The sequence below is a fragment of the Dermacentor albipictus genome, chromosome 6, assembly GCF_038994185.2.
Source record: "Dermacentor albipictus isolate Rhodes 1998 colony chromosome 6, USDA_Dalb.pri_finalv2, whole genome shotgun sequence".
Taxonomy (NCBI): domain Eukaryota; kingdom Metazoa; phylum Arthropoda; class Arachnida; order Ixodida; family Ixodidae; genus Dermacentor; species Dermacentor albipictus.
The window spans coordinates 133,783,223-133,808,184 of NC_091826.1; the positions used below are offsets into that span (position 1 = coordinate 133,783,223).

General features: G+C 42.7%; 1 protein-coding gene across 2 annotated transcripts in view; it reads right to left on the reverse strand.

The window, feature by feature from the left end:
- LOC135902233 (gastrula zinc finger protein XlCGF7.1-like) overlaps positions 1-24,962 on the reverse strand; it is a 42,425-nt gene that overhangs the window by 10,536 nt on the left and 6,927 nt on the right. The window contains exons 3-5 of one of the 2 annotated variants that reach the window (XM_065432203.1): positions 17,574-17,697; positions 3,944-4,020; positions 26-305 (exon numbers count right to left, since the gene is read on the reverse strand). In XM_065432203.1, coding sequence (XP_065288275.1) covers positions 26-305; positions 3,944-4,020; positions 17,574-17,629 — 413 coding nt within the window. In that variant the 5' untranslated portion in view covers positions 17,630-17,697. The remainder of the gene's footprint in view (positions 1-25; positions 306-3,943; positions 4,021-17,573; positions 17,698-24,962) is intronic. The other variant, XM_065432202.1, reaches the window with a different exon arrangement.

Below are 24,962 nucleotides of genomic sequence, written 5' to 3' on the forward strand. Positions count from 1 at the left end.
GCAAGTGCTCCTGGCTCCCGCCTACCTGAGTGGCTCGGTGCCGTGCTCTTCTTGCATGTGCTTCACGAGCGCCACCTTGAAGCCAAACTGGCGGCCGCATGCGTCGCACGGGAACGGCTTCTCACCCGTGTGCCGGCGCATGTGTGTCGCCATGTTGGACTTGTGGTTGAAGCGGCGGCCGCACAGCGGGCACGCAAATGGCTGCTCCCCCGTGTGCGTGCGCTGGTGCCGCTCGTGCCCGACCCGGTCGGTCGCCACAAAGGGGCACTGGTTGCAGGGGAATGAACGTCGCTTGCCGCCAGACCCTGCAGGACGCACAAACACCACTGCACTCCGAGAACTGTCTTCATTGCAGAACACACCTGTGCCATTACGCAGTGCGCTTCACCGAGGAAGAACACTGCTGTTGATGGCTCCTTGTTGTACAGCCAGGCTATGTTCCAGTTACACATTTCCTATGTGCCGTTGAGTGCCTTATGCTCAGGATTCATTCATTCTGCCACCATTCCCAGTGCATACACTTTGATGACAACAGGACGATAGCATGCACTATGGGCGATTATTGTCTACATTTTAAATAGTTTGTTTTCTAGTTGTGCCTCTCTCAAAGTAGTTTGCTGGCAGAAATTTGATGCTAAATTAGGCTAACCATTTCAATACAATGAATTTGCGATAAATAAGGCTCCAGATAAAACTGCATACTGTCCATTATACAGATTTGGTTTGTTGGTGTGCCTAAATTGTACCACTGATTCTGAGCACCGTTGCGCAAGCCAAGAGAGGCGTATGAGACAGTGATTCACCCGAATGCCAAACATTGTTGCGACATCCCCATGCAGGCAAGGATCAGCTTTTTGCCACTTACTGCAGAAGAGGCACATATTTAGGGTCCTTCGATTTCAGGTAAAACTCAATAATTTCCAGTAATTGCAGTGAAACAAAATTTATGAAAATTGTGTTAAGCCCCATTTTCCATCTCATAAAGTTTGCCTTCTCATAAAGGATAATAATAAATGCAGGTGTCACAAATCTAAAGAATGCTGCCCACTTTACGTGCGCAAGTGGTCATTATATATCCTATCTAATACTAACATATGAACATGGTATATGTCTCGTTTTTGCTTAACACTCAAGCATGAACTGGCCTATATATATCAGTGCCTGCCAGTGTTCAGTAAACGAAAGCTTGTTGCTTTCTCAGGAGCTGTGTTTACACAAACATGTCAATGACTTATTGCGTTCTATTCCCCACAAGTTGCATTATGCGAATGACAGTAATGCACTACGAAGCAAATTAACATTGCTCTGCATTGCGAATGGGAGCGTTTACGTTGCAAGGTTACGCAGCTATTTGCCGTTTAAAGAAGCGTACCTGATTTGTCTAGTTCTGTTGCAAGAGCACATACACTGGGAAACAGCAAAATAGGACCCCAACAGACAAGGACGAAGGGCCCGACAGGTCTAGGTGCCCGCAAGGGTGGGCAAGACCTCTTGTGAAGTGTGGCTGCGTGCGCTACATCACTTTGCTAACAAAAGAGATGGCCACCAGTGTTTGCTCATTTTGTTTTCTCGATATGCACTAATAATGTCCAACAACATGGCTTCGAGTTCGTCGCATGATTTGCAACAAACTTTCTTTGCAATTACATGTTACTGAGAGTATATCATTGATATAATAAAATGTTTGTGTTAGAGAAAGGAGACCACTGTATGTGTTAATCGTTTCTACAAAGTTACCAGAGAAGACACAAAATTTAACCTGCCATACAACAGAACCTCAGTTTTTATCCTCACTAAAAATGAAACCGAAATTTTTACCCGCTAAAGTGAAAAAGAAAGAAAAGAACCTGGGAATGAACAGCACTGCACATATTGTGCACAATTAGTTTTGTGCTTGGGCACTCGGGAAAACGCAATTTCCCAGGCATGTTTTCTACTTCTGAACAGTACTCGAAGATTAACTCACTAGTTACACATGCAGCTTTCAGGGGTAATGTTTAAGAACCTCAAGTTTTTTTTACAAAATGAAAGCTTACCATCACAGATACCCAGCGTGCTTACTTCAGAAAAGGAATGACAAAGGTTTAAACAAAACTTCGTCAATAGTGAGCTTTCCCGATTATAAGTGCATGCAAAGTGCCGACAGTAATCACTGAGCAATGGCAATGGCATACCACAAAAACCAAACTCATAAGCAGTGCACTGGTGAGACAAGCAATTCTGATATCTGTGCAATCAAATGAATAAGGGCTAGCCAAAAGAGAGAGAGAAAAGATACCACACCAGCTTCCGTTTTTATGACAAATACTTCTTTCACCAACATAGCTAAAAAACAGAAATACGAGTTCAAGTCTTGCACGTTAAATAGCAGACATTAATTTATATTGAATCACTCAGTTCCCTCCTTGACACTTTCTGAACGAGGGAGAAGAAAGGGGGTTAACCAAGGGAACCGCAAAGCTTGCGGGACCGTTCCCCACCTGCGGCAATTTGTTTTTTCATCCACTTTCATTTCCATTAATTTATCGTTTCTTTAGTTCATATATTGAGCACAAGTAATTTTCTCTATGTTGTCCTTGGTGTCAGTGTTTGTTGACTTCTGATGGTATTTGTGAATAAGACTATTTTGAATGATTGTGCGTCTTCAAAGCTGCTAAGTACTGGAGATAGCACTCATAGCATGGGACTTGCGATTTGCGGGCATAAAAGTGTCATCGCTGTCGTCCTAACTTGAAGAGTGAAACACACTGTCACCACCTTCGTTGCTTTGACCGCCAGCCTTGGGCAGGTTGCCCGATTTCCACGCCACATGGAAGATCCCACGTTTGTTTTAAATGCTTGCAGGTAAGGTGTGCAAGGAATGCGCACCACTATCTAGCATGAAAGATTCTACCCAACTGAAGAGAGAATGCCAGAATGTTTACTGCCACCTATGTTGAAGTAAGAAAAATCCATTCAATGCGCCTATGTACCTCAAAGTTGTGAATCCACAAATGCACCATAAGCATAGTCATAACCAGAATTTCTACTCGGCACCTTTTTTTTTAGGAGATTCGCATTTTCAGTGCTTCTAATTAGGCGGTGATGTACCTAAGCGAAGTTTCATTTTGACGCTGCCAGGTAGTGTGCCAGTCCACTGCTACTGACTGACATTTAGAGCATGCTCAGAGTTCAGCGGTGCAATTTGCTCAACACGCAGTTTGATAACAATGGCGAGTTTGTATTCTAATGACAGGATTTATTTTTTTGCAGTGTCTACATTATTTCTTTATCTTTGGACACTGGCATACAATACGTTCAGGAATGTAAAAAAGAAGAACAAATGTTTCAAAATAAAACAGCTCTCACATTTTATTGTGTAAACGGCAGCAGCCAAATTACGGACTATGCCTGGCATTTCCACCTTTCACATGTATGCCTCGGCAGCTGTCCGCAAGTACAGAATTAAGGTTGCCAAAAGTGAATGCCTTCAACTTTGCGTTTGCAGCATGTAGCCTCTTGCAGTTGGTTAAAATTAATAAATACCATCCAATTCATGAGTTGGCTACCAAACAACTGTGCATATCTGCCAGCATGAATGATCTTTTTCTCTTAGCTAATTCAATTACTTCACTGAAACATCAAGGAGCTGCCCCTGATCACTGCTTGCCAAATTAAGCTGTGGCCTTATGCTATTCCTAATATATAGCAAAGGATAAAGCGAGGAAACCTTCAGCACACAAATTTTGAAAACTGGCAATTTTTCCATCAATCGCAATGGATTCTACACCAACATATAACACAAGTATATGAATAACATCATATTCAACTAGTAGAGGCACATTTATGAGCATGAATAATAAGTGTCATTATTGAAGTGAGGATTGCTTTTAAAACACCGCAAAGAATTGAGAGCGACCGACTAGTGATATTGCAAAACATAGAACTGTCAAAACTGCAAAACTCATGACAGCAGCAGCAGCAGCCGAGAACAGAGCTTGTTGAACTTGTGAGGCAAACAGTCGTCCCTTGCCACTCCCCCTGAAAGGAGGAAAACACAAAAGGCTTAGGCTCAGCAAATAACCAGTTTTCTATCTGCATCAATTAGCATGAATGAGCTATCAAGATACGTGGGCTAGCTAACTAATTTAACATTGCCTGGGCTAACAAAATCACTTGCGAGCGGTAGCATTGAGTGGAACCTGTTATTGGCCTCTATGGCACAACACAAGATGGAAAATATGAGTAAATGGCATGGGACCTGCCCTGTTGACTCGGTGCCATTCCTGCCAAGAAGAAAAGTAGCATTTACAGGTGGATTTTTGAGGAGGCCAAAATTACTTGCATGAGAAATTGAGGTCGAAGTAGGTGGTTGAAAAGATAACTACAACTATGAAATCACATCCACTAAGTGCAAATTCTAAGACTAGGACCAATTTCGTGGTATTTACCCCCAAATGTAGTTACAGTTGCATCAGTGGTCCAGTTTATACCATTCTTAACCATTAGACAGATCATAAGGAAGCTAGAGTACCGTGACAATGAAGCATGAATAAAGAAGAGAGATACAAGTGCTTGTAATTTTCGAATGACGAAATACCTGCTAGCCCAGCTAACCACCCTCAGTCACCATTTGTGAAAATGTTAACTGAAGTGCCAATGTAGTACATTTTAAGAACTTCTATTTCAAAGGTGGAGATGGTTTTAAAATTCAGCCTTCAATAGGTCTCAGCTTCAATATCTCAATTTCAACGTGCCTCATAAAGTGAATAATGAAAAGTGCAATTTAGGCGACAAGGGTGGCGATGCGAACTTGTTGGTGCATCTTGACTAAATGTGCTTTGAGCGCAGGAAAACACGAGGACAAACGAAGGCACACTGGCGCTACACTAACAACACTGATGTTTCATTTCTTTGCTCGCTGAACAAAACTGCCTTCAGTGAATGATGTCACGGATCACGTGAATCACTTTACTGTCATAAAAATAGCAACATTGCAGGTGCTCCTATCCAAAGAAGTCGCAGTTTAAAGAGGAAGCATCAATTGCCATAGCAAATCAGTGGACAGCCATAGCAAAGTAAGGGTAGCAGTTTTAGCAGCTGCATCAACTTGTAAACATAGGCAAACTAACCAAATCAATAAGCATGGTGCCAGGTGTGCACAAATAAACATGAATGCATCTTCTTGAATTGAACTTCGTGCTGTGTCTCGCATCAATGCGAACTAAGCAACGGATGGCCTTCAGGATACAGTGGTTCTCTCCCTCCCTACCCTGTGCACTTCCTCCACGCTTCCCTCCCTTGCATGCGCGAGATTGAGTCGCGATTGCCAGCTCCCTCTCGCACATACAGCCTACAGGGCGGAGCGACGATTTTATCACTCTTGGACTTTATATGGAACCTCATAGCAACAGTGAAATGCGCTGGAGTGTCCACATAATTCCTATCGCAATAAAGAGAAAACAAAGCCATAGAAGAACTCAGAAAAGTCAAACCGTCATGGCATGCACAGAAAATTAAATTCTTTGTCAGTCAAGGTTAAGGAATTTTACTGATACATGTGTTTTTGAAACAGTAAATTTGCTCAGCTTCAGCTATTAGGTGAGGGAATTGGGATTTTTAAAATCTGTTTACCTTGACATTGTGTCTACTTGTGCAAGTCAACCAAGGATGAACCAGAATAGGCTGAACTGCACTTTGCTTTCTTTATTTACATTTATTCTAGACAATATTGTCTCAGAAGAGATGGCTAGAAGCAGGAAAGTCACTAGTGGAGCCATGCCACCTTCAAATGCAATACAATATATTGATGAATGATGGTAATTCGCTATTTTTATGTTGAGAAATCATTTCGAGTATTAGTAATACAGAAGTTCAGGAAATACAATAAAATCTCGGTAAACAGAAATCGCTTAAACAGAATTGCCGCTTAAAGAGAACAACTGACTTTCAACTGGTAGCTTTTGTATTTAGGTAATGCAAATAAACTTTTGGTAATGAGATCCAAAATTTCCACATCACTGAGTAAACAAAACCAAAAATGGAACTAAAATGTTGAAAACAGTTGTGCTCGTCAACTTGTTAAGACCAATCGCCATGAGCTTCAATTAACTTGCAACCACAGAGCTTCATACAGTAAGTACCAGAGGGAACTCTGGCGCTAGTGTATACGGGAGCTGCAATGAGAGCGGTGGTACCAGCACGGGAATTATGGGGAGCACATGCATTTGCCTAAATTTTGTCCTTCTTTCTGGCTTCAAACAACTTTGTAAACTCATCATTTTCAACAATGCACTGCATAATGAATATTTAAGTAAACATTATTAAAACTGTCTGGCTGCAGGATTTGAACACAGGACCTCTAGCACAGACAGCCAATATTGAAACCATTACGCCACGGACATAGGCATCAACAAGCAACATAAAATGCCCTTACCAATTTATAGCGCACAAGCCAATGCCTTGAGACGTTTGGCGCTTTTCAATTTGGCCACCTCGACAACCTGAACCATTGTAATTAGTAGTGATCGTGCATGTTCGCAGTGTTTTCTGCACTTGGAAAAGTATAGATTGCTCTGAAATTTATAACAATGAAGGCATGCAAAGTGTAATAAACGAATCCACAAGAACGCCTGAATTCACGAATATGAGATGAATGCATTCCTGTGGTGGCTCAACGAATGCAGCGCCAGAGTTCTCTCTAGCATAGCGTAGGGAACTCCATCATAACCTGACCGGTGAGTGCTGGTACGAGGCCTGCTAGGCTGCTGCAATGGTCAGACAGAAGTGCACACACCATGCACCTCCTCTGGAAAACGAACTGTGGAGATTGTGGACCACTTCGAAAGCGGCTGTTACACGAAATCGGTGCTCAGGATGAAACACGGGGTTTCGATAAAGCAGCCCACCAAGGATTCTGCCCAAGAAAGAGCGGCTGAGGGGCACCTTCGAAAGTTTGCGATTCAGGCCTCAAAGGAAAACACTATAACCCACCGACCATGTAGAGCTGGAGAAGTGTCTGGTGTCACGGCCATGGAGAGTTCGTTGCCAGAACATCCCCCATCAATGAATCGCTAATCCATGCAAAAGTCCAAGAATTTGTTCTTCAGCTTGGGATGAAGGTCTTCTCATGCAGTGGAGGCCAATTCACATGATTTAAAGAAAGAAATGGCCTCGTTTGCCATACTGTTTCAGGGGAAACCGCTCCAGCCAAAACCACTGCATGCCATGACTGGCATGAGCAATGGCTTCAAGCCATTCACGCCAGATGATATCTACAACATAGATAAAACAGTCCTTTTTTTCGAGCTCCTGCAGTTGAACTCTCTCATCTATAGAGGTAAGCGGTGCACAGGTAAAAAACTTAGCAAAGAGAGGCTAATTGTTGTCGTCGGTGCGAACACGTCTCGGAGCGACAAGTTGAAGCACTTATTCATCAGGAAGTAAGAAAATCTTCACTGCTTTAGGGCATTACAATCTCACCCTTCTTGTACAAGTCAAATACAAAACTGTGAATGACGCAGGTTCTCTTCAGCGAGTGGGTCCACAGAGAGGACATGCAATTTCTGCGACAGAAAAAGAAAGTCCTCTTCCGTGTTGACTGCCTAGACATGGAACTGCAACCGTACCACAGTTGAATCATGCTGGCCGACACCACGGCACTGTTACAGCCCACTGATCAAGTGCTCATTCAAGCCCTCAAAGCCCACTGCCACAAGAGTCTGCTGCAGAGGATGCTGGTATGCATGAACCGGGACAAAGAATACAAGGTGGACATTCTTCATGCCATTTGCCTCACTGATGATGCCAGGATGCAACTGACAGCAAGTACTACAGCTAATTGCTTCAGGCATGCGACGTTTCCTTTGGATGTCCAGGCCTCTGATATGCAGGATTTGCCCGGATGTAATAGTGAAAGAACTATTAGTGAAGATGAAGAAGTGAAGAGGATGCCACTGAGAAGCAGGGCTTGTAGGAGCAATGTGCATTAAGGAACATTGCACTGGACTAATGAGTACGTGCACACTGACAGTGCTGTTGCAAATTACCAAGAGGCACCTCAAGAGGCAGCAAGATACTGCTACACCTCAAAGACCGCAATTAGCCGTGCAGACTTGCAAGAGTTGTTTTTTTTTAGATATAACCAGGATCTGAAATGTCTTTCCAAAGCTTGCTTTATGGAGAATGCAATCCTAAAGAAAGTGGTGGCAATGACTAAACCAAGCAAAAATTGAAGCATTTTTTAATGCACAGTGAGTAGCTGCATCAGAAATTTTATGAATACAGTGCCAAAAGCCCTTTGTTCTTTTTCTCAGATTTTTGAAAGATGATCAGCTACGTTCATTTCCTGGTTCTTAAAATTCCTTAGAACGGTATTAAGCGAGTGTTGCACATATTGCTGCACCTGTCTCAGTAAATGGAACTCGTGTTAAGTGGAACTACATTCTTCGATATCTTGAAGTTCCCTTTATACAATTAAAAATCATTTAAAGCCCTAATAACAGATAAATTTATTAACTATACACATACCAAGAAAAGATGTATCCACATTATGATTTTCCCAACTTTGGTAAAGCTCCTTACCACTTCTAAACATTCTACTGCATAATACATGTACCGAACCCTTGCAAACGTCACCAAGATAACCGAAAACACGAAATACATTTTATTACAATATGGACACTCCACGTGCATTTCTACCATCGTTGTAGCCGTAATGTTTCGTGTAAAGTCCCAGTGCGATAACATTGTGGCCGCGTACTGTGTGCTGCAAGTGCCAGTGAAAGTATGCGAGGGTGAGCCGAGCATGGTTGCTCAATCTCGAACGTGCAAGGGGGGAAGGGAAGGATTCCACTGTGGTGGTGTCTGCACGTGGCACGGGCCCTACATTTGAAAGCGATCTGCGAGGAGTAGAGAGTCTAGGCGTGCCGAGCACTGGTAGCTTTATGTGCGCTGTGTTCTTGCCACTTAGTTTGCGTTGAAGCTAGCGGCAGCACGAAGGTAAATTCGCTCACTGCTACTGCAGCTCTTCCTCAGAGTGTCTGCAGTCATCGAGTGAAATGTGTTTGTGTTTGCCGGTGAGCATGTGACACCGTGCTTATTCATTTAGTTAGTAATCGAATGTTTACGAGTTTGGACGGCTGATAAAACTACTATCTTTATTTCGTAGAACTGTTTAATAATTTGCAATTGCAATCAATGCTTTGCCTTTCAGGCGAAACTGCAACTTTTTATACAATTAAAAATCACTTAAAGCATTAATAACAGATGAATTTATTAAGTATATGCATACCAAGAAAAAATGTATCCACATTACAATTTTTCTAACTTTGGTAAAGCTCCTTACCACTTCTAAGCATTAAAAAAACATCAAAGCGAATAACAGTGAACATACTTATGCTGATGTTTCAAATGCTGCAAAATAAAACCTGAGTGGACTAAATAAAGAAACAAATCCCTTACTGTATATTGATTATCAAGACAGCCTGTGCAACAGTGCGATTGAGCAGCTCTTCATTTACATGCACACACACCCATATAGACACAAATTAATAGATGTTTAAACTTAAATAGGACATATTGGCCTAGTTGGTGCTGGTTCACCCTAGCATAAATGGCCCAAAACGACAAATAAAAGTAGAACCTGTCCTGTCTAGTATTACTTGTCATCTTGTTTTGTGCCAAATCCACTAAGATGATGTGAAAACATGAGTGTCAATGGTCTGTTCATTCTAAACGCGACACGTTCCAATTTGTCGCAGATGCAGTATGCAGCCAATGGAGGCAGCACCGAAACAAAAATGAAACTTAACAAAGCAATTCTGCATCAAGTTCTAAGAGTGAAAACCAGGTGCTAAGCGTGAGGGATTTACAGCATCTTCTTACCCTGAAAAATTACTCTTTCTTCATTACTGGTACTCCTTGGAAAAATTTAGCGATGGTGCAAGCAACTTCAGAACAATATGGCTGCCTGAAATGGCAGAGCTAATAGCAAAAGGCACAAAAGCAGAAAATGGGCTTCTTCATACTTTAGATGTACATGAGGGGTGAGAGAAAATGGTGTTCCCTAGACAGCCTGAATTCAGAGCTTAGGCAGCTCTGAATCCCTGCAACTTGGACAGCGCTAGGTCAGACTTCAGTCAGTATTAACATAGTAAAATTACATACAATTCACTCAAATTGTCAAATCTTCAAAACTAAATATTCACATCAGAAACAGAATGGAGGAATAGAACTTACACTGAATATCCTATATGTGTAGTTCATACCAGAAGTCATTTCATGGTACAAAAATAACAAAACATTTCATTGTGACAAACACTGCAAACCCAAAGGAATAGACTATCGCAGTATGAAGAAGGGGGCAAAAAAAAGTGCCATTCAGAAGCAAGGTGAGGGCAGCAGGGCTCAATTACAGCACAAGATGAGGATACTTGCGAGATCCTCTCACATCTCGAGTTCGAACAGGCATGAGGAACAGGTAATTTGTGCAAATGGTCACACCAGGACATCTTTGCCAGCAATGCACTTTCTTTTCAAATGCTTTACGACATAACAAGAAGTACTCTACCATGTGCCTGAAGAGAAAGGGCTCACACAGTGCTCACCGTTCCTTTGCCATACCATTGAATGCATGCTTTACAACAAGGAGAGAGTAAATGCAGCTCTCTCTACTGCGAGCATCGCACTTTCAGAAGAACTATGGCAGAAAGTAGCCAAGACGTGTCACCTGTGATGTGCTTCTTGTTTTTCACATTATGGAACCTGCGCATGTCTCAGAGAATTCAGGTATGGATGAATTCTGGGGTTTTATGTGCCAAAACCAGGATTTCATTATGAGGCACGTCATAGTGGGGGACTTTGGTTTATAATTTTGACCGCCATCGGGTCTTTAACGTGCCCCCAATGCACGGGACACGGATGTTTCCACATTTCACCCCCACCGAAATGCGGCTGCCATGGCCGGGATTTGATCCCGCAACCGCGTGCTTTGCAGCGCAACACCACAGCCGCTAAGCCACGGCGGCGAGTGAGAAAGAATTCAGGGGAGGGACGTTAATCATGATGTGCGATGTATCGCCATAAAAAAACAAAACAAAACAAAAAACAACCCCAAGCCATGACTGCACATACTATTTGCAGCTGGGCACAATGGGGCCTCGTGGATCACAAATGTACGCTTCCTTCCTGAACCGAAGAGCATGGGTGAAGGTGCTGGAATGTGTTTTGTCTTCTTGCACATAGTATCATCACTCTCATCGCTTTTTGCTGTTATAAGGTCAACAACTGACAATCACATAACATTATAGAAAACTTTCAAGGGTGAACAAGTTATTATAAGACCAGTGGACTTGTGTAACCCCGCAGAATTACAGCATAAACTACAGCAATGCGTTTTCCAACACACTGTGTTGGCTGGTGCACTTTTTGTTACGGCATTCAAATGTTTTCCTTGCAGAGGCATCGTGGTTCCAGAAAACTTTTTTCACAGTCCTTGTGCACACCTTGGCATGATGCGCAAAGCCACAGCTGTTACATGACACCAATGAATGTGTTGCTGCTTAAAATTAAGTTTCAAATTAATGAACAAAGTCAATTAGATGAACCAAAAAGTCTGCAAATACATTAGACTTAATATTGTCAACTCATCCTCAACTGCCATCTAATACCGAAATACTGCCTGGTCTAAGCGACCATGGCGCGTTAAAGTTCTATTTAAGATTTTTCAGAACACATGACCCAGCAAAATTAAACTTATTCAGTGCCAACTTTTACGGTACCAATGAGTACTTCTACGCATATGTGGCCGATTTCGATCAGCAATCCATCCAGGAAAACTGGGATTTATTTTGCGTGAAAATCAAGGAACTCATTCATGCACAAGTACCTTCAAGAAATATTCAAGCTATTGCTAGGGCACCTTGGTATGCTGGAGTACTCATCCATCTTCGAAATAAAAAAAATAGAGCCTAATAAATCTTGCCAAGTTCCGTAAAACTAATACATGTGGTATGCACATTTTGCGGCAGACACAGAATACGCCAATGCAGTCTGTTCTGCCAGCTAACCGCTCTGCAGGCATTCATCACAAAGTTTCTTCACTCACTCACTCACCACACAATACCAAATACGCTGCGAAATAATTTAAAAAGTTCTGGTCCTATGCAAACAGAAAAGATAACTGCAACATTTCTTCTTGTAATGAATCTGGTTAGCCATATTTACCAAATGAGATCCCTTCCATTTTTTTAAACTTTCTTCAGTAAATTTTGCCCCCCAGTTTCGACAGTGCTTGGTGCTTCAAACCATGATTTCTGCACGATGTTTCCCGTTTCGATTGATTCTGCTGGGATTAAAAATATAATCAATTCTTTCAAACTGTCATTATCCTGTGGTCCCAATAGCATCAACTAAATGTTCTTGAAAGAAAAACCTGTTACACCTTTCTGGCAAAACTTTTTCAGCAATCTCTGAACATGGAGTAGGAAGTGGTTCCATCATGTACATCAGGTAACAGACTCGCTTTCCTAACCCCTAACTTCCTTTCAGATAATTATATTTGCAGCTTTGTAACTTTCTTGAATCTAATGCTTTCTTTACATCTGCACAACATGGCTTTCGACATACTTTTTTTCTTGTGAAACAGCTTCTTTTAACACATTCATTACATGCTATGCTAGGCAGAAATTCCTGCACTGCCTACATGTTTTCAATTCTGCCAAAGCACAAAGCATTCAATCAGCTAAACCATAACATCTAACTACCTCTCTCTGCATAATCTTGACTGCTCGTCAGGATCAAATGCTTTCTTTCCCTCGGTATGTTGCTATCAATGACCACGTCTAACGTTCCTCAGTTTAGGTCGGCTACTTATTCTGAATTACATAAATAACTTAACTAGTCAAGTATCTTCCTCCACATACTTATACACTAATGACAGCACCGTTCATCGCGAGATTCATGATATTGTTAACGAGCAGGCTCTACAAGCCGACCATGATTCAAGTGAAATTTGGTGTGAAACATGGGAAATGGAGCTTAACCCAAACTTTCTTTCAACAATGTGCCGATCTACAAGCCGACCATGATTCAAGTGAAATTTGGTGCGAAACATGGGAAATGGAGTTTAACCCAAACTTTCTTTCAACAATGCGCCGATTTAAAAGCCGACCATGATTCAAGTGAAATTTGGTGCGAAACATGGGAAATGGAGCTTAACCCAAACTTTCTTTCAACAATGCGCCGATTTAAAGCACTACAATTTAAAGGACAAAGTGGTTAAACATGCTTTGTTCTGTCAACCTGTGTTTCGGTCTTGTTTCCTCGTGTGGTGCTTTGAAATCGGTGCATTCTTAAGAGAAATCAAAGTGAACGAAGTAGCCATATTCATGGCTCTGTCAACCTTAACATCGCTGACTTTTGCAGACACTTCAGTCTTGCTATTACCCAAGTTTGTAGCTGTATTTCACACACTGCTGTGTTTAGTACAGCCTTTTCAACCTTCATCGTGCACAGCACGCAATGTATGCGGGTGATGTGGCCCAGTCGGGCAAACCGATGCCACATCTCCCAAGACTGCTGTACGCATGCATACTGTGCGTCTCAAGTGTAAAACATATCAATTGTAAAATAATGTGCTCATCATGTCAAAACACTTGTCTCCCAAAATACAGTTTAAATAACACCTCACTCGAGGCTGCCTCATAATATAAGTGCCTAGGAGATCACGTCACAGATACCTTCAATTGGAAACGACATACTGATTTGATAATCTGAAGCGCTAACCCCCCCAAGATAGGGTATCTCTGACACAACTTCCATAAGGCACCTGTCCCATTAAACCTGCTCACTTATGAAAAAACACTCGTTCGACCAAATCCATGATTAGTCTCAATTGGGGGAAACAAGCCAAGCTAACTCAGCCCGTCGAACTATGTAGCCCAGAATAGTGCGGCTCGCTCCATTCTCTCTAACTACAGCCAGCATAATGTTAATGGAACACAGCTTACCTTCACCTTCCCTAACACGACGTTGGAGAGCTTTTCATCTCTGCCTTTTTCAGAAAATTATAATCAACGCACAGCTTTGTGCAGTCAACTTATTACAGCACCTATATTGACCACAAAAAGCAAGTTCAGCACTTAATACGAGCACTTTCTTTCATGCCGCGTATGTCCAGTGAATGGAACCACTTGCTGTCAGGCAGCACGTCAGTTACTGACCACTGTGGCAGGGAGCACCTTTTGTAGCAATCAGCATATCAACAGCGGTCAACCAGTTGGTCAAAACATAATGAAGGGAAAATGAGACATCCACCCAATCATAGCAATTGCTACAAAGGAAACCCATACGGGAAACCCATATCACCCTGCCATCTGCTAGCCACATGGTTAGCTCCGATGGTAGAGCTGCTGCCCCGGAAAGGCGGTGGTCCACGATTTTTTTTCAACTGTGAAGCTTTTCTTTTGAGGAGCCCGTATGGGTTTCCTTTGTAGCAATTGCTGCGATTGGGTGGATGTCTCATTTTTCCGTAATTAATTACTTCTCTCCACCTTGTGGGTTTCCGCAGAACTTGGTCAAAACTTCTTCAGGGTGCCCCGTGACTTCTACAGTGCTACCTCGCCCATGTACAAAGAATATGCAATGCAAACGAGGAATCTGCCATGTTTGCCGAGAAGAGGGGGCTGGCTGAAAAGCTGGCTCGCAGATTTGAGGTTGTGACCGCTGTCTTCGCTGCTAGGCCACCGTGGCATGAAACGAAAATAACACTTTTGTCGTGCGAAGTGAATAAATATTGCACGTCTTTTTCCCTTTTCATCGCACTCTCTCTGAGTACCGTTTTTAACAGGTAAGTGGGCGATCTCATGCTATTTCAGTTAAGCAGTACTACGATTTAGTACGTACTTTTTTCGAGCTCCGGCCAACTATGGTTTAACGAGGTTTCACTGTATTTCCAACAGAACATTCCTACAACATTTAAATGCTTAGATCATTTTCCCCTAAACGCATATTTTACTTCTATGAAACTTTATCTCAACACACCTACTAGTTGCAAACAGCACACATTTCAATTTTCCAGAAAACATCAAGAACCCCAGCCAGCACAAATTTGGTAATTTCCTATGGCTCCTCCAAAGCAGCCAAAATTTCAAAGTTTCTCGGGTGTATTTCTGTGTGTGCGTGTACCTTTGAATCAATTTAAATTTTTCTGCAGACCCATTCTATTCCTACCAAGCTTACGTGTGACAGTTCTGAGAACGCACAGCGCTGGCTGCTCGACACAGCCCCCAAAGCACAATTTGCATATTTTTCAACAATATCCCACAATGCATATCCCGCACTCCTTTAACTTAGCCTGAACATTACCCACGACATGGCCACCAACCACACCCAATGAGGTGTGTTTGTGTCAAGAATCCACCGAAGCCGCGCCTTACTTCACAGGTGCTACATTCGTGGTAAGCATGCCAAGCTGCACGTGTTTAAAAAGAGACAGAAGGCAAACACTGAACCAATTTGAAGCAACAGCCTAAACTTTTAGTAATGAGGGATTTGCTTCTCTGTAGGCCCTAAACTAGCTGGCAGTTTCAACACTGACATGTCAAATACAGCCGATCCCGGATATATCGAACTCGAAGGGGATCGCGAAATAGTTCGATATATTGATAATTCGAAATATAAAATATGCATGTCAAAAGCTTCTCTAACAACTCCACAGATCTCAAGGCAGTTTCCCGATGTCGTGACTAACGGGAACTTACCGATCTGTGCCTCCAAGGCGCATAAAAAAACAAAAGCACAGCGCAATGACCAGAGCACTTTATTTCAGAAGAAAAAAATCTGTGACCTTTGCTTGCTTTTTCTTCTGCACCATCAAGTTCATTACGCTGTCCTCAAGCTTGCTGACAGTGTCCAAATGAGAAAGGCCAGCTCCTTCCATTGTGCCACAACAGCGGCAAATGACACTGAAAGCTGATGCAAGTTCCGATGCAGTGCATGGTGGTTGGTCCTCTTTGTCGGAACCTTTGCCCCTGCTCGAGCCTGCATGCTCGTCACTCATGATGTCAGCTACAATCTCCGCATCAGTGCAATGCGCTACAGCTTGCATGCCGTTGTCAGTGCTGACAAAATCGCGTGCTGTAACCCCGCCTGGGATGGCGCCTGGGAATGCCTAGAGCTCGCGAAATTCGCTGTCCAGGCATCCAGCGTCATTGTCTTCACTGTCAAGATATTCGTCATCTGCAGCTACCACAAAGCCTGCTTTGCAGAAGCAGTTCACAATTGCACTTTTCTTCACGTCGTTCCAAGCACCAGCCAGCATTTGAATGGCTCCGAGGAGGTCCACCTTGAGTTCTACTTTTCTCGCCAGCCTCCACCCGTCGAATGACGTCCGCCTTTGTTGAAAAATCCAAATTCTTGCGATTTTTCGCAGCCATGGCCCTGGAACACGTGCCAAAAGCGGAAAGAAAAACGCTCTGCCCCACACGAGTCTCAAGCTTTCGCGTTGGCCTCGTGAATAAAAGTAACAAGGCGAATCGAAAGACGCATCACTCCACGTCTCTGCACTAGCACAAGCCCAAGCTGCACTGACCTCGTTCGTCTCGCTGTGCCAGCGGTGTCAGCCAACCAAAACACAAGAAACGGGCGCCTGCCTGGTTTCTCCCTCCACCCCTTCACACCCAATCGCACTCTAAGTGCTCCTCGTAACGTGCCTTTTACTCTCACGCTCTTTTCTCTAGAGTGCAGGGCGGCGCACGTGACATCGCGGGAACATCGCGAGGAGAAGTGCATTTGCGGGGGTGGGATGCGATGGGAGAAGCGCCCTTGCCGGGGCACAGCTCAGCACGGAGTTCAATACATCGATATGCCAGTGCACGGGAGTTCTATATACGCGGACATTAGTGCTATACTTTTGCATGGGATCCCCAAAGGGATTTTTTAACTGTTCGATATAGGCCATAATTCGATATATCCGGGATGGACTGTAGTACCGAAGAAGAAAGTGCAGACTTGTATCTCACTCTGTTGGCAAGTTTTGTTTTGGAAAACAAGATAAAAGGCTTCACTAGAGAGGAGACCCTTGGTAAGGAAACTGAAGCAAGCAATGATTCATCACATGTGGATACAATATCCACAGAAAGCATTCAATCGTGTATTATTATCAGGGATCATTATTTCGTAGCCTTATCAGGCAGCACTAATACACTAGTAGAATACTCCACTGAGAACAGCTCGATTTTGAACAATGATCTGATAGATAAGGAAATAAAATATGTTGAGTGGAATTTTTTATTAGGCCACAGCCACTCCGAAGTGTACAATTGTAGGAAAATTCGGCGTAATTTATTCTAAGGTGCAAAGAAACTTAAGCAGAAATCCAAATAGTCCCTGGATAGATAAGAAAATAACTGAACTTTGCCACAAAAAAGCGTATCGTTCAGATATTTATCCGGATGATAAAGCTGCAAGAGAAGAATTCAGACAACTTGGGATTAGGTTACAGCCGAGGCTGAACTTGGAAAACAACGATATGAGATAAATCAGTTTTCTGCTTGCAGTTGTAACATTAAGAAAACTAGGAACCTAGTAAATACCATTGTAGGTCGGTCAGCGAAAAAAGATCATCGATCTTGCAGTGCAGGAAAGGCATTCCCAAATGTAAATAGCGGGGACATGGCCCGTACCTTCAACAGACACTTTGTAGAGCCCATAAGCATCCTGCAAATACAAGGCACGACACATGAATCCTAGCTTAAAACACATTCTTTGGACGAATCAACTTATTTTCCGACTGTCACCAAGTCAGAATTATGGGAGGCATTGCGGGTTATGGCCATGTCAATATCGCCAAGAACAGATGGTATCAGATTTAGTTAGAAACTTCAACAGTATAAAAGAAATATTGCTTCACGTCATCAATGAAACACTCATTACGTGTGAGATCCTAAGGGCATGAAAACTAGTACGGTAAGACCAATACACCAAGAGAATTCTAGAAAGGTTCATGACAACTATGGACTAATCACAATACTCAACTATATTGAATGCATATAGAAAAAATAGTCCACCTGTGCATGGCGTGATTCAGCATGAAACACAATCTGTTTAGCATGGCTCAGTACGGCTTTTGTAAAAGACGCAGTAACACAAATCTACCCGAGGACTTCAATTATCTGATATGCAGTGAAATTGATAAGAGTAACCTAGTACTTACCCGTTTTGTCGATCTAAAGAAAGCATTTCACACAAGTGATCACAAGATACTATTTACAAACATGAAAGCATCAGATATAGAGGCCTTTACGTAACATTTTTCGAAAACTATTTTCATGACAGAGTACATTGCATAATAATTGCCAGTGAGTATAGCGAATCCTTACATCTAAATTCAGAGTACCCCGGGGGTCAGTCTGGGCACCATTACTGTTTAACTTGTGCACAAATGACCTAGCCTCCATACCTTTCACATCGAAGGTATTTCCTTAAGCCAATGATACCGTAATTGCATTACTGTGTACAAGCTTTATTGAAGGGGTCCACATTCTACAAGAAGATACGGAATGCCTCCTAGCTTGGTTTCCATGGAACCAAATATACAAAAATAAATCTAAAACTTGTGAAGCTTTCACAGTCCACTCAAAGCAATTACAGCACCTGAACCTCTTTTTCTGCACGGTGCTAGATGCCATGTTTGTTCACAGCCAGTGCTAAAACCAGTCATCATACCTTGCTGGTGAAGCAGCGCACGGACACAGAGGAGACACACAAGACGACCCAGCGAGTGTCGTACACACAAGACGACACAGCGAGTGTCGCCTTGTGTGTCTTCACCGTGTCCGTGCGCTGCTTCACCAGCAAGGCATGATGATCAATCACTAACTAGCCCAACTTTCCACATTACTGAGCTAAAACCAGTCTCAAGTGTAAAATGCCTCAGTTTGTATCTGGATGATACATCTTGGGGCATATCTAAGACATGTCTGTGCCTATCTTTATGTCTTGCAATCTGTATGTCATGTGTCTGCAAAATGCATGATTTACAAAGGTCTCGGTGAATCGGTTATGCGATATGGGTTAACCGTTTATGGACAAGCTTCTCTCTACAAATTAAAAACATTGAACACTATCCTTCATAACATTGCAGCACATTCATCTTATGGCACGCAGTACCACGGTGAAAATTACGTGACTAGTACGAAACATTTCAACATGCTTGATGTTGGCCCACAATATATTGCCAATGTGGTTGAAAGAAATTACATTTCTACTGCTTTTAAAATTCATAATATCAAAACACGCCCCTTAAGAAGAATAGAGCATTATGTTCTTCCCCGGATTTTTACAAACCATGCCCAAAGAACTCACAGTTTTAATATTCGCTCTTATTTCAATAAACCACGTACTACGCCTGCCCATCCAGCACTGTGTAACAAGGAAACATTCTTGAGAACTTGGGTGTAGTCTACATATTTCTAGGCACAAATTTTTACTGTCACCTGAGCCGGGTCTAGCTCTTGTTTTCTGCGTTCGCCTACACTTGCTTGCACATGTTATTTATATTCCAGACGCCCATCATGACACACTGAATAATCCTGTATGACGATTCTCGTCCTATACGACAATTGCCTTACTGCATTTCAGCGAAGGAGCACCACATCATTAATGCACAAGTCAAAGAAATGCCTGACAATGACATCGCACAACTGTCCCAAAGCCCTTCGTCGTCGTCGGTAGTACTCGTCAAAAAGAAAGACGGAACGTTTCAGTTCTGCGTTGACTACCACAAGCTACCAAAGAAGACATTCATCTGCTTCCGCCGATCGATGATTCATTTGATCGAATGCGGCGAACCAGGTATTTTTCGTCCATAGACCTGAAGAGTCAATATTGGCAAATCGAAGCTGACAAACGAGATTGCGAAAACACCGTTTTTGTGACCCTAGACGAACTGTGTGAACTTCAGGTACTCCCATTCAGCCTGCGTTTTTAAATTTTATTTAAAAATTTTATTTAAAGAATTTTTAAATTTTATTGATTGCACAAGCATACAAGTGCTGTTTTTCGTTTTCTTTTTGCTGGATCAGTGCATTCCTCTGCCGACATTGCCCAGTCCCACACAGAAGTCACAGGGCTCATATGGACTGAATATGTTTATGATGTACACTTCATTGTTGAATAAAAATTCAATTCTATTCAGAAAACAATGCTAAACAATGTAATCTATCACAGCTGAAATACAGCTCCAAATGACCCCTTATGCCCTGTTCATAATTAAAGATTACATTTCATTTTAAAGAGACAGTAAAGAAAAAATAATGTTGTCCCATAAACCTATACTTCTGCCCAATACCATGGGAAGACGCTAGGTGAGAGACGGGTGGCACCAGCTGGGGTATCGAGTGGAAGAACGACGTTCGTTCTCCTTTCCACAAATCAACTCACTGTGAAGTGCATGGTTTCAAAATAGTACTATACATGAGTCTGATGTGATTTAGTGTTCCTCAAATTGTGTGCAGCCATGCATTCAATGCCATTGTTCAGACAAGGGTCTCTGATGAAGTCAAGTCCCCTTGGCCAAGGCTTTCCTGATGGGCAACTTCACCAATTCGGTTGCAGCCCTTTTTACAGGTGCTGCCTTGTTACAAGTAAGTCTGTTAAGCTAAGACTTGCTTCCCACCGAGTTCATTCAACAGAAAGTTCTTTCTTCTTTTTGATGTAACACCACTGTGGAATTTTACAATATGTTCCTTGAACGAAATCTCTGCTCAAGTGACCTTAATTAAGGTGAAGTGTTAATGCACAAAGAACCGCTGTATCAAAAGATTATCTGCATTCTCAGAACCAGGCAAAGCTTGGAAGTGGAACTTGACAGTTGTGATAGAGGCATCGGTGTGAGAACCTGCAACTAGCAACAGAAATTTATTGATTGAAAAACATGCCCCCATGCAGTTCTATCTATGCATTCAATCCCAACATTACCTGAAATCCAAAATATCACAGCACAAATTGACACGAGGTTATATAAGGAAGAGCGCACATGAACCAGTGCAGACTTACAACCGAGAATGTTTATTACAAACGAGAAATATGTACATGTTGCAGAACACAAACAGAAACAGAGGAATAAGCAAGACGTGCAGCACCGATTCAATACCAATGAAAACTATCCCCTATACTGCAGGCCGACTACATTTAGGCTGCTTCAATAATTTTGCAAGTGTGGTGATCCTGATGTTTGCTGATGACTTACCCATCTACAGCACCACACAGACAGTTAACAAGGCTTGTTCAGAAACCAGTAGGTTTCCGTCACCATTTCCATGCTGTGTCAGCAGGACAGATGAAAAAATGCATCAGAATAGTACCAGTTGATGCAACACTTGCATTTCTCACCTCAAAAGATCTAGCCCTTCTATATAACAGGCACGTACCCAAGGGGGGGCCCGGGGGGGCCCGGGGGGGCCCGGGCCCCCCACGAAATTCAAACGCATACCCTCCGCCCACGCCACCATTTCTCAAACACATTCCGAATGCGCCGCCAAATCAATGTTAAGACTTGACAGTTAATCGGCGGTCAAAATTTTGCTGCCTTTTTCACTCCTTTTGGATGGCAGTAGTTATCGGCGTCTCCTGGGATGTGATGGCCAGTTTCCTTATCAATTCGGTGCCTGCGCGATTAACTCGAGATGCATTCAGTTGTTACCGTCTATTCAACGGTCATGCCCATCGTTGTTGCTTCGTAAGTTAAACTTTCTTCGTGTAGACTGATCCAGGGACCAGGAAAGGGATTCAGTTCGTGGTCAGCTGGTCCGTATGCACGTGGAACGAGTTGCGGCCAGAGAAAACGCCAATTGCGTTAAACTTTTCTTTTTGTTTCAATATTTCCTCGAGTGACGGCTTGCCGCAACGCGGACAGATTCGCGGAACCATATACCCGTGATGTGGGTTAGATAAGGTGGAAAATAATGCGAGATAGCATCCATCATCAATCCCCGTAATAATCTTGAAACTTATAGGCAAATTAATATGACCATCACCTGTTAACTCGTCCGGTTTTTCCCTAATGGTACAGCTCTCTTTGTGCAAAATTGCCAACTGGAAACAAAAGTCGCAAGGACTTGAGAAATGAAGTGATGTACTAAGGGAGAGAACCAAGGCAACAGCCAAACAGGAAGGAAAAGCGAAAATTAACAAATGCAACCGTTGTTTATGAAAATATTTATGGATCAACATTTTTTTTTAATTTAAAAAGGGAGTAGAGAAAACGTTGTCGGAAGTGGAGGACTATTCCTTGTGTTCTGAATGACGCTTCTACAGTTATCATTCGAGCCGCTTAACGTTGCCACTTCGCCGCTGTGCTTGTGTAGATGTTTTTCTAACCTTCCGCGGTGGGCGCAATACGTGCAGAGTCGCAGCTTCCTGTGCCATACGCGGTTGTACGCGACTGGCGGCCACGCATTGTTACGTAACTTCCCAAATAACAATAGGAGTCGGTTGTGGCTCTTAACTTAGCAGAGCAGTAAACGCGGGATCCAAAAGAACTGTGATTGTTCTGCAAATATATATTTCTGTATATTTCTTCAAGAGATAATTCAAAAAGCGCTACTATGGTGGGGTACAATTTAAGAGGAAGCTTTAGCTCGGGCCCAACTCTGAGGCGGCCTATTCAAATACACGTAAAAAGCAAAAACGTTAGTCTGAGATAACCCCTGGACCGATTTTAATAAAATTTGTTGCATTTGAGAGAGACAGTTAAATTCTAGTGACTGCTTGAAGCGGGATTTCTAATTAGTGCCAAAATGTTGTTAAAAATATTTCCATATATTCGACAGTTTGAAAAAAATAGAAGCACAACGTTTACAAATCCATAGCTCTGCATCACGAACAGATGTCGCGGTCCTGTAAACGGCATAGATTAGACCATTCAAAGCGGACAAATTCGATATATCGTTTTACATCTTATGTGAATTTGTTACGTTGTTTACAAGGGTTCTGCAAAAGGTGTATTTCCATATTGCTAATTTTTTTGAGATTCATATGTAACATATCACTTTTGTCCGCTTCAAATGTACTACTAGATGCAATTCACAGAATTGTGATATCATTTTTCGTTGCCGAAAGAGAGTTGTAAACTTGATAGTCTCGCTTTCTAAAAATTTTCTATTTTGATAATTTTTAATAAATATTGACAACATACAGCAAAAATTCGAAACCAACAGTCCCTAGAGTTTAAGTTTTTCTTTTAAGTGCAACAAACCTCGTAAAATTTGGTGCAGTTGTTGCTGAGAAAAAGCGAAATCTCCTTTTACATGTATTTAGATAGGAGCACCCGAGCTAAATCTTCCTCTTAAGTCTGCAATGAAGCCTTGCCCGCGCCCTCATAACCGCCAGCCACTGTTCCTCCGCGAGGCTGCAAATAATTCGTACTTCAAACCTCTTCTGTTACCCAAATAAGGCGGTAACTATAAAAATAAAATTATTAGCGCGTAATTTTATGCCTTTCTCGTCGCCTATTATAGTGGAATGGCGAATGCCTAATTCATTATTGAACTGAAATAACATGCTTGCTTCACTACAACTATTTGTTGTGAAGTTTCACTCCAGTTGGCAGTGAAGTTTCATGAGTAAAACGGGCTCAGCAGTGAAATGAACTGCACAGCAGACTTTTGCAAAGTGAAATGCTCAGATTCGATACATTTTGTCCATGTCTGTTGCACACCTCATGGTTTCCGCCGATGAAAAGACTTTTGAAGAACAGCAAGCGCTCCGGAGGTATCAAGTACGACGTCACGTTGAAAAGGCTGCATGACGACTATATTTTTTGCTTCTGTCATTGGCTGGTGGAGTATACAACTCCGCGTGGTCCGTGTGCCTTTGTTTCCAACTGCTGTTTTGAAGTTCTATTGTACTAAAGTAATCTTTATTTTACGGTTTCTCTTCTTTACTTGTTCTTGGCAGTGTTGTTCCTACACTTCTTTCCAGCGCGAGTCCATTTGGCATGGTTCTTTGTTTGCAAGTAAAGGAGAGGCGTATCGCACAGGCGCACCCTTAAGTACACCTTATTTCATTTCTTTTTTGTGGCTTTACACGTTTTTATGGCGAATGGTGGGCGTTATTGACATTTGTACTAGTAAAGGTACCCCCCCCCTCATTTGCATAGAAAAGTTACCTTGGGTTGGCCCCCCCCCCCCCCCCCCCCCCGGAAAAATATCCTGGGTACGTGCCTGCTATATGAAAATGCTAGCTTGAATTGAATTCTGGGGGTTTCAGGTGCCAAAACCACGACTTGGTTGTGACGCGTGCCTTAGTGGGGGACTCCTGATTAATTGTGACCATCTTTAACGTGCCCCCCATGCACAGGACATGGCCATTTCTGCAATTTGTCTCCATCGAATAGCCGCCACTGCTGAATTTGATCTTGACCTTGTGCTTAGCAGTGCAACACTGCTAGCCGCTAAAACATGGCAGCAAGTAAAATGTTAGTTTGTTCTTCACAGTACACCATGTGAACTCTACCGAGTTAGCCTTGTTACCATCGGCGAGCGGGTGCAGCAACTTTCAAGCTTCCACTGCTTTGCAGCAACGAATCAGCTTTGTTAAGCGCACAATACATCCCATCAGCATCGCCTAGATGATGAGGCCCGACATAGCCTGTGAAGGGTCAACGAAGAAGCTCCCTTCAAGCTGACAGTCACGCAGAGCCAACTATTTGATGCAAGGGGCCAACGTCTTCCATGAGAAAGGAGTCAACATCAGGTTCCCACATTGCAACGTGGTTATGCCTTGTGCGGGGGCGATTGTGCAATATTGTAGGCCGAGTCCGGCAGAATGGTGTGACGTCATGGGAGGATTTTGTGAACAATTAGACGAGTACAATTGGTTCTACTCAAATTGAGGACGACGCAACGAGCTATGGAAAGAAGAATGATAGGTGTAACGTTAAGGGATAAGAAAAGGGCAGATTGGGTGAGGGAACAAACGCG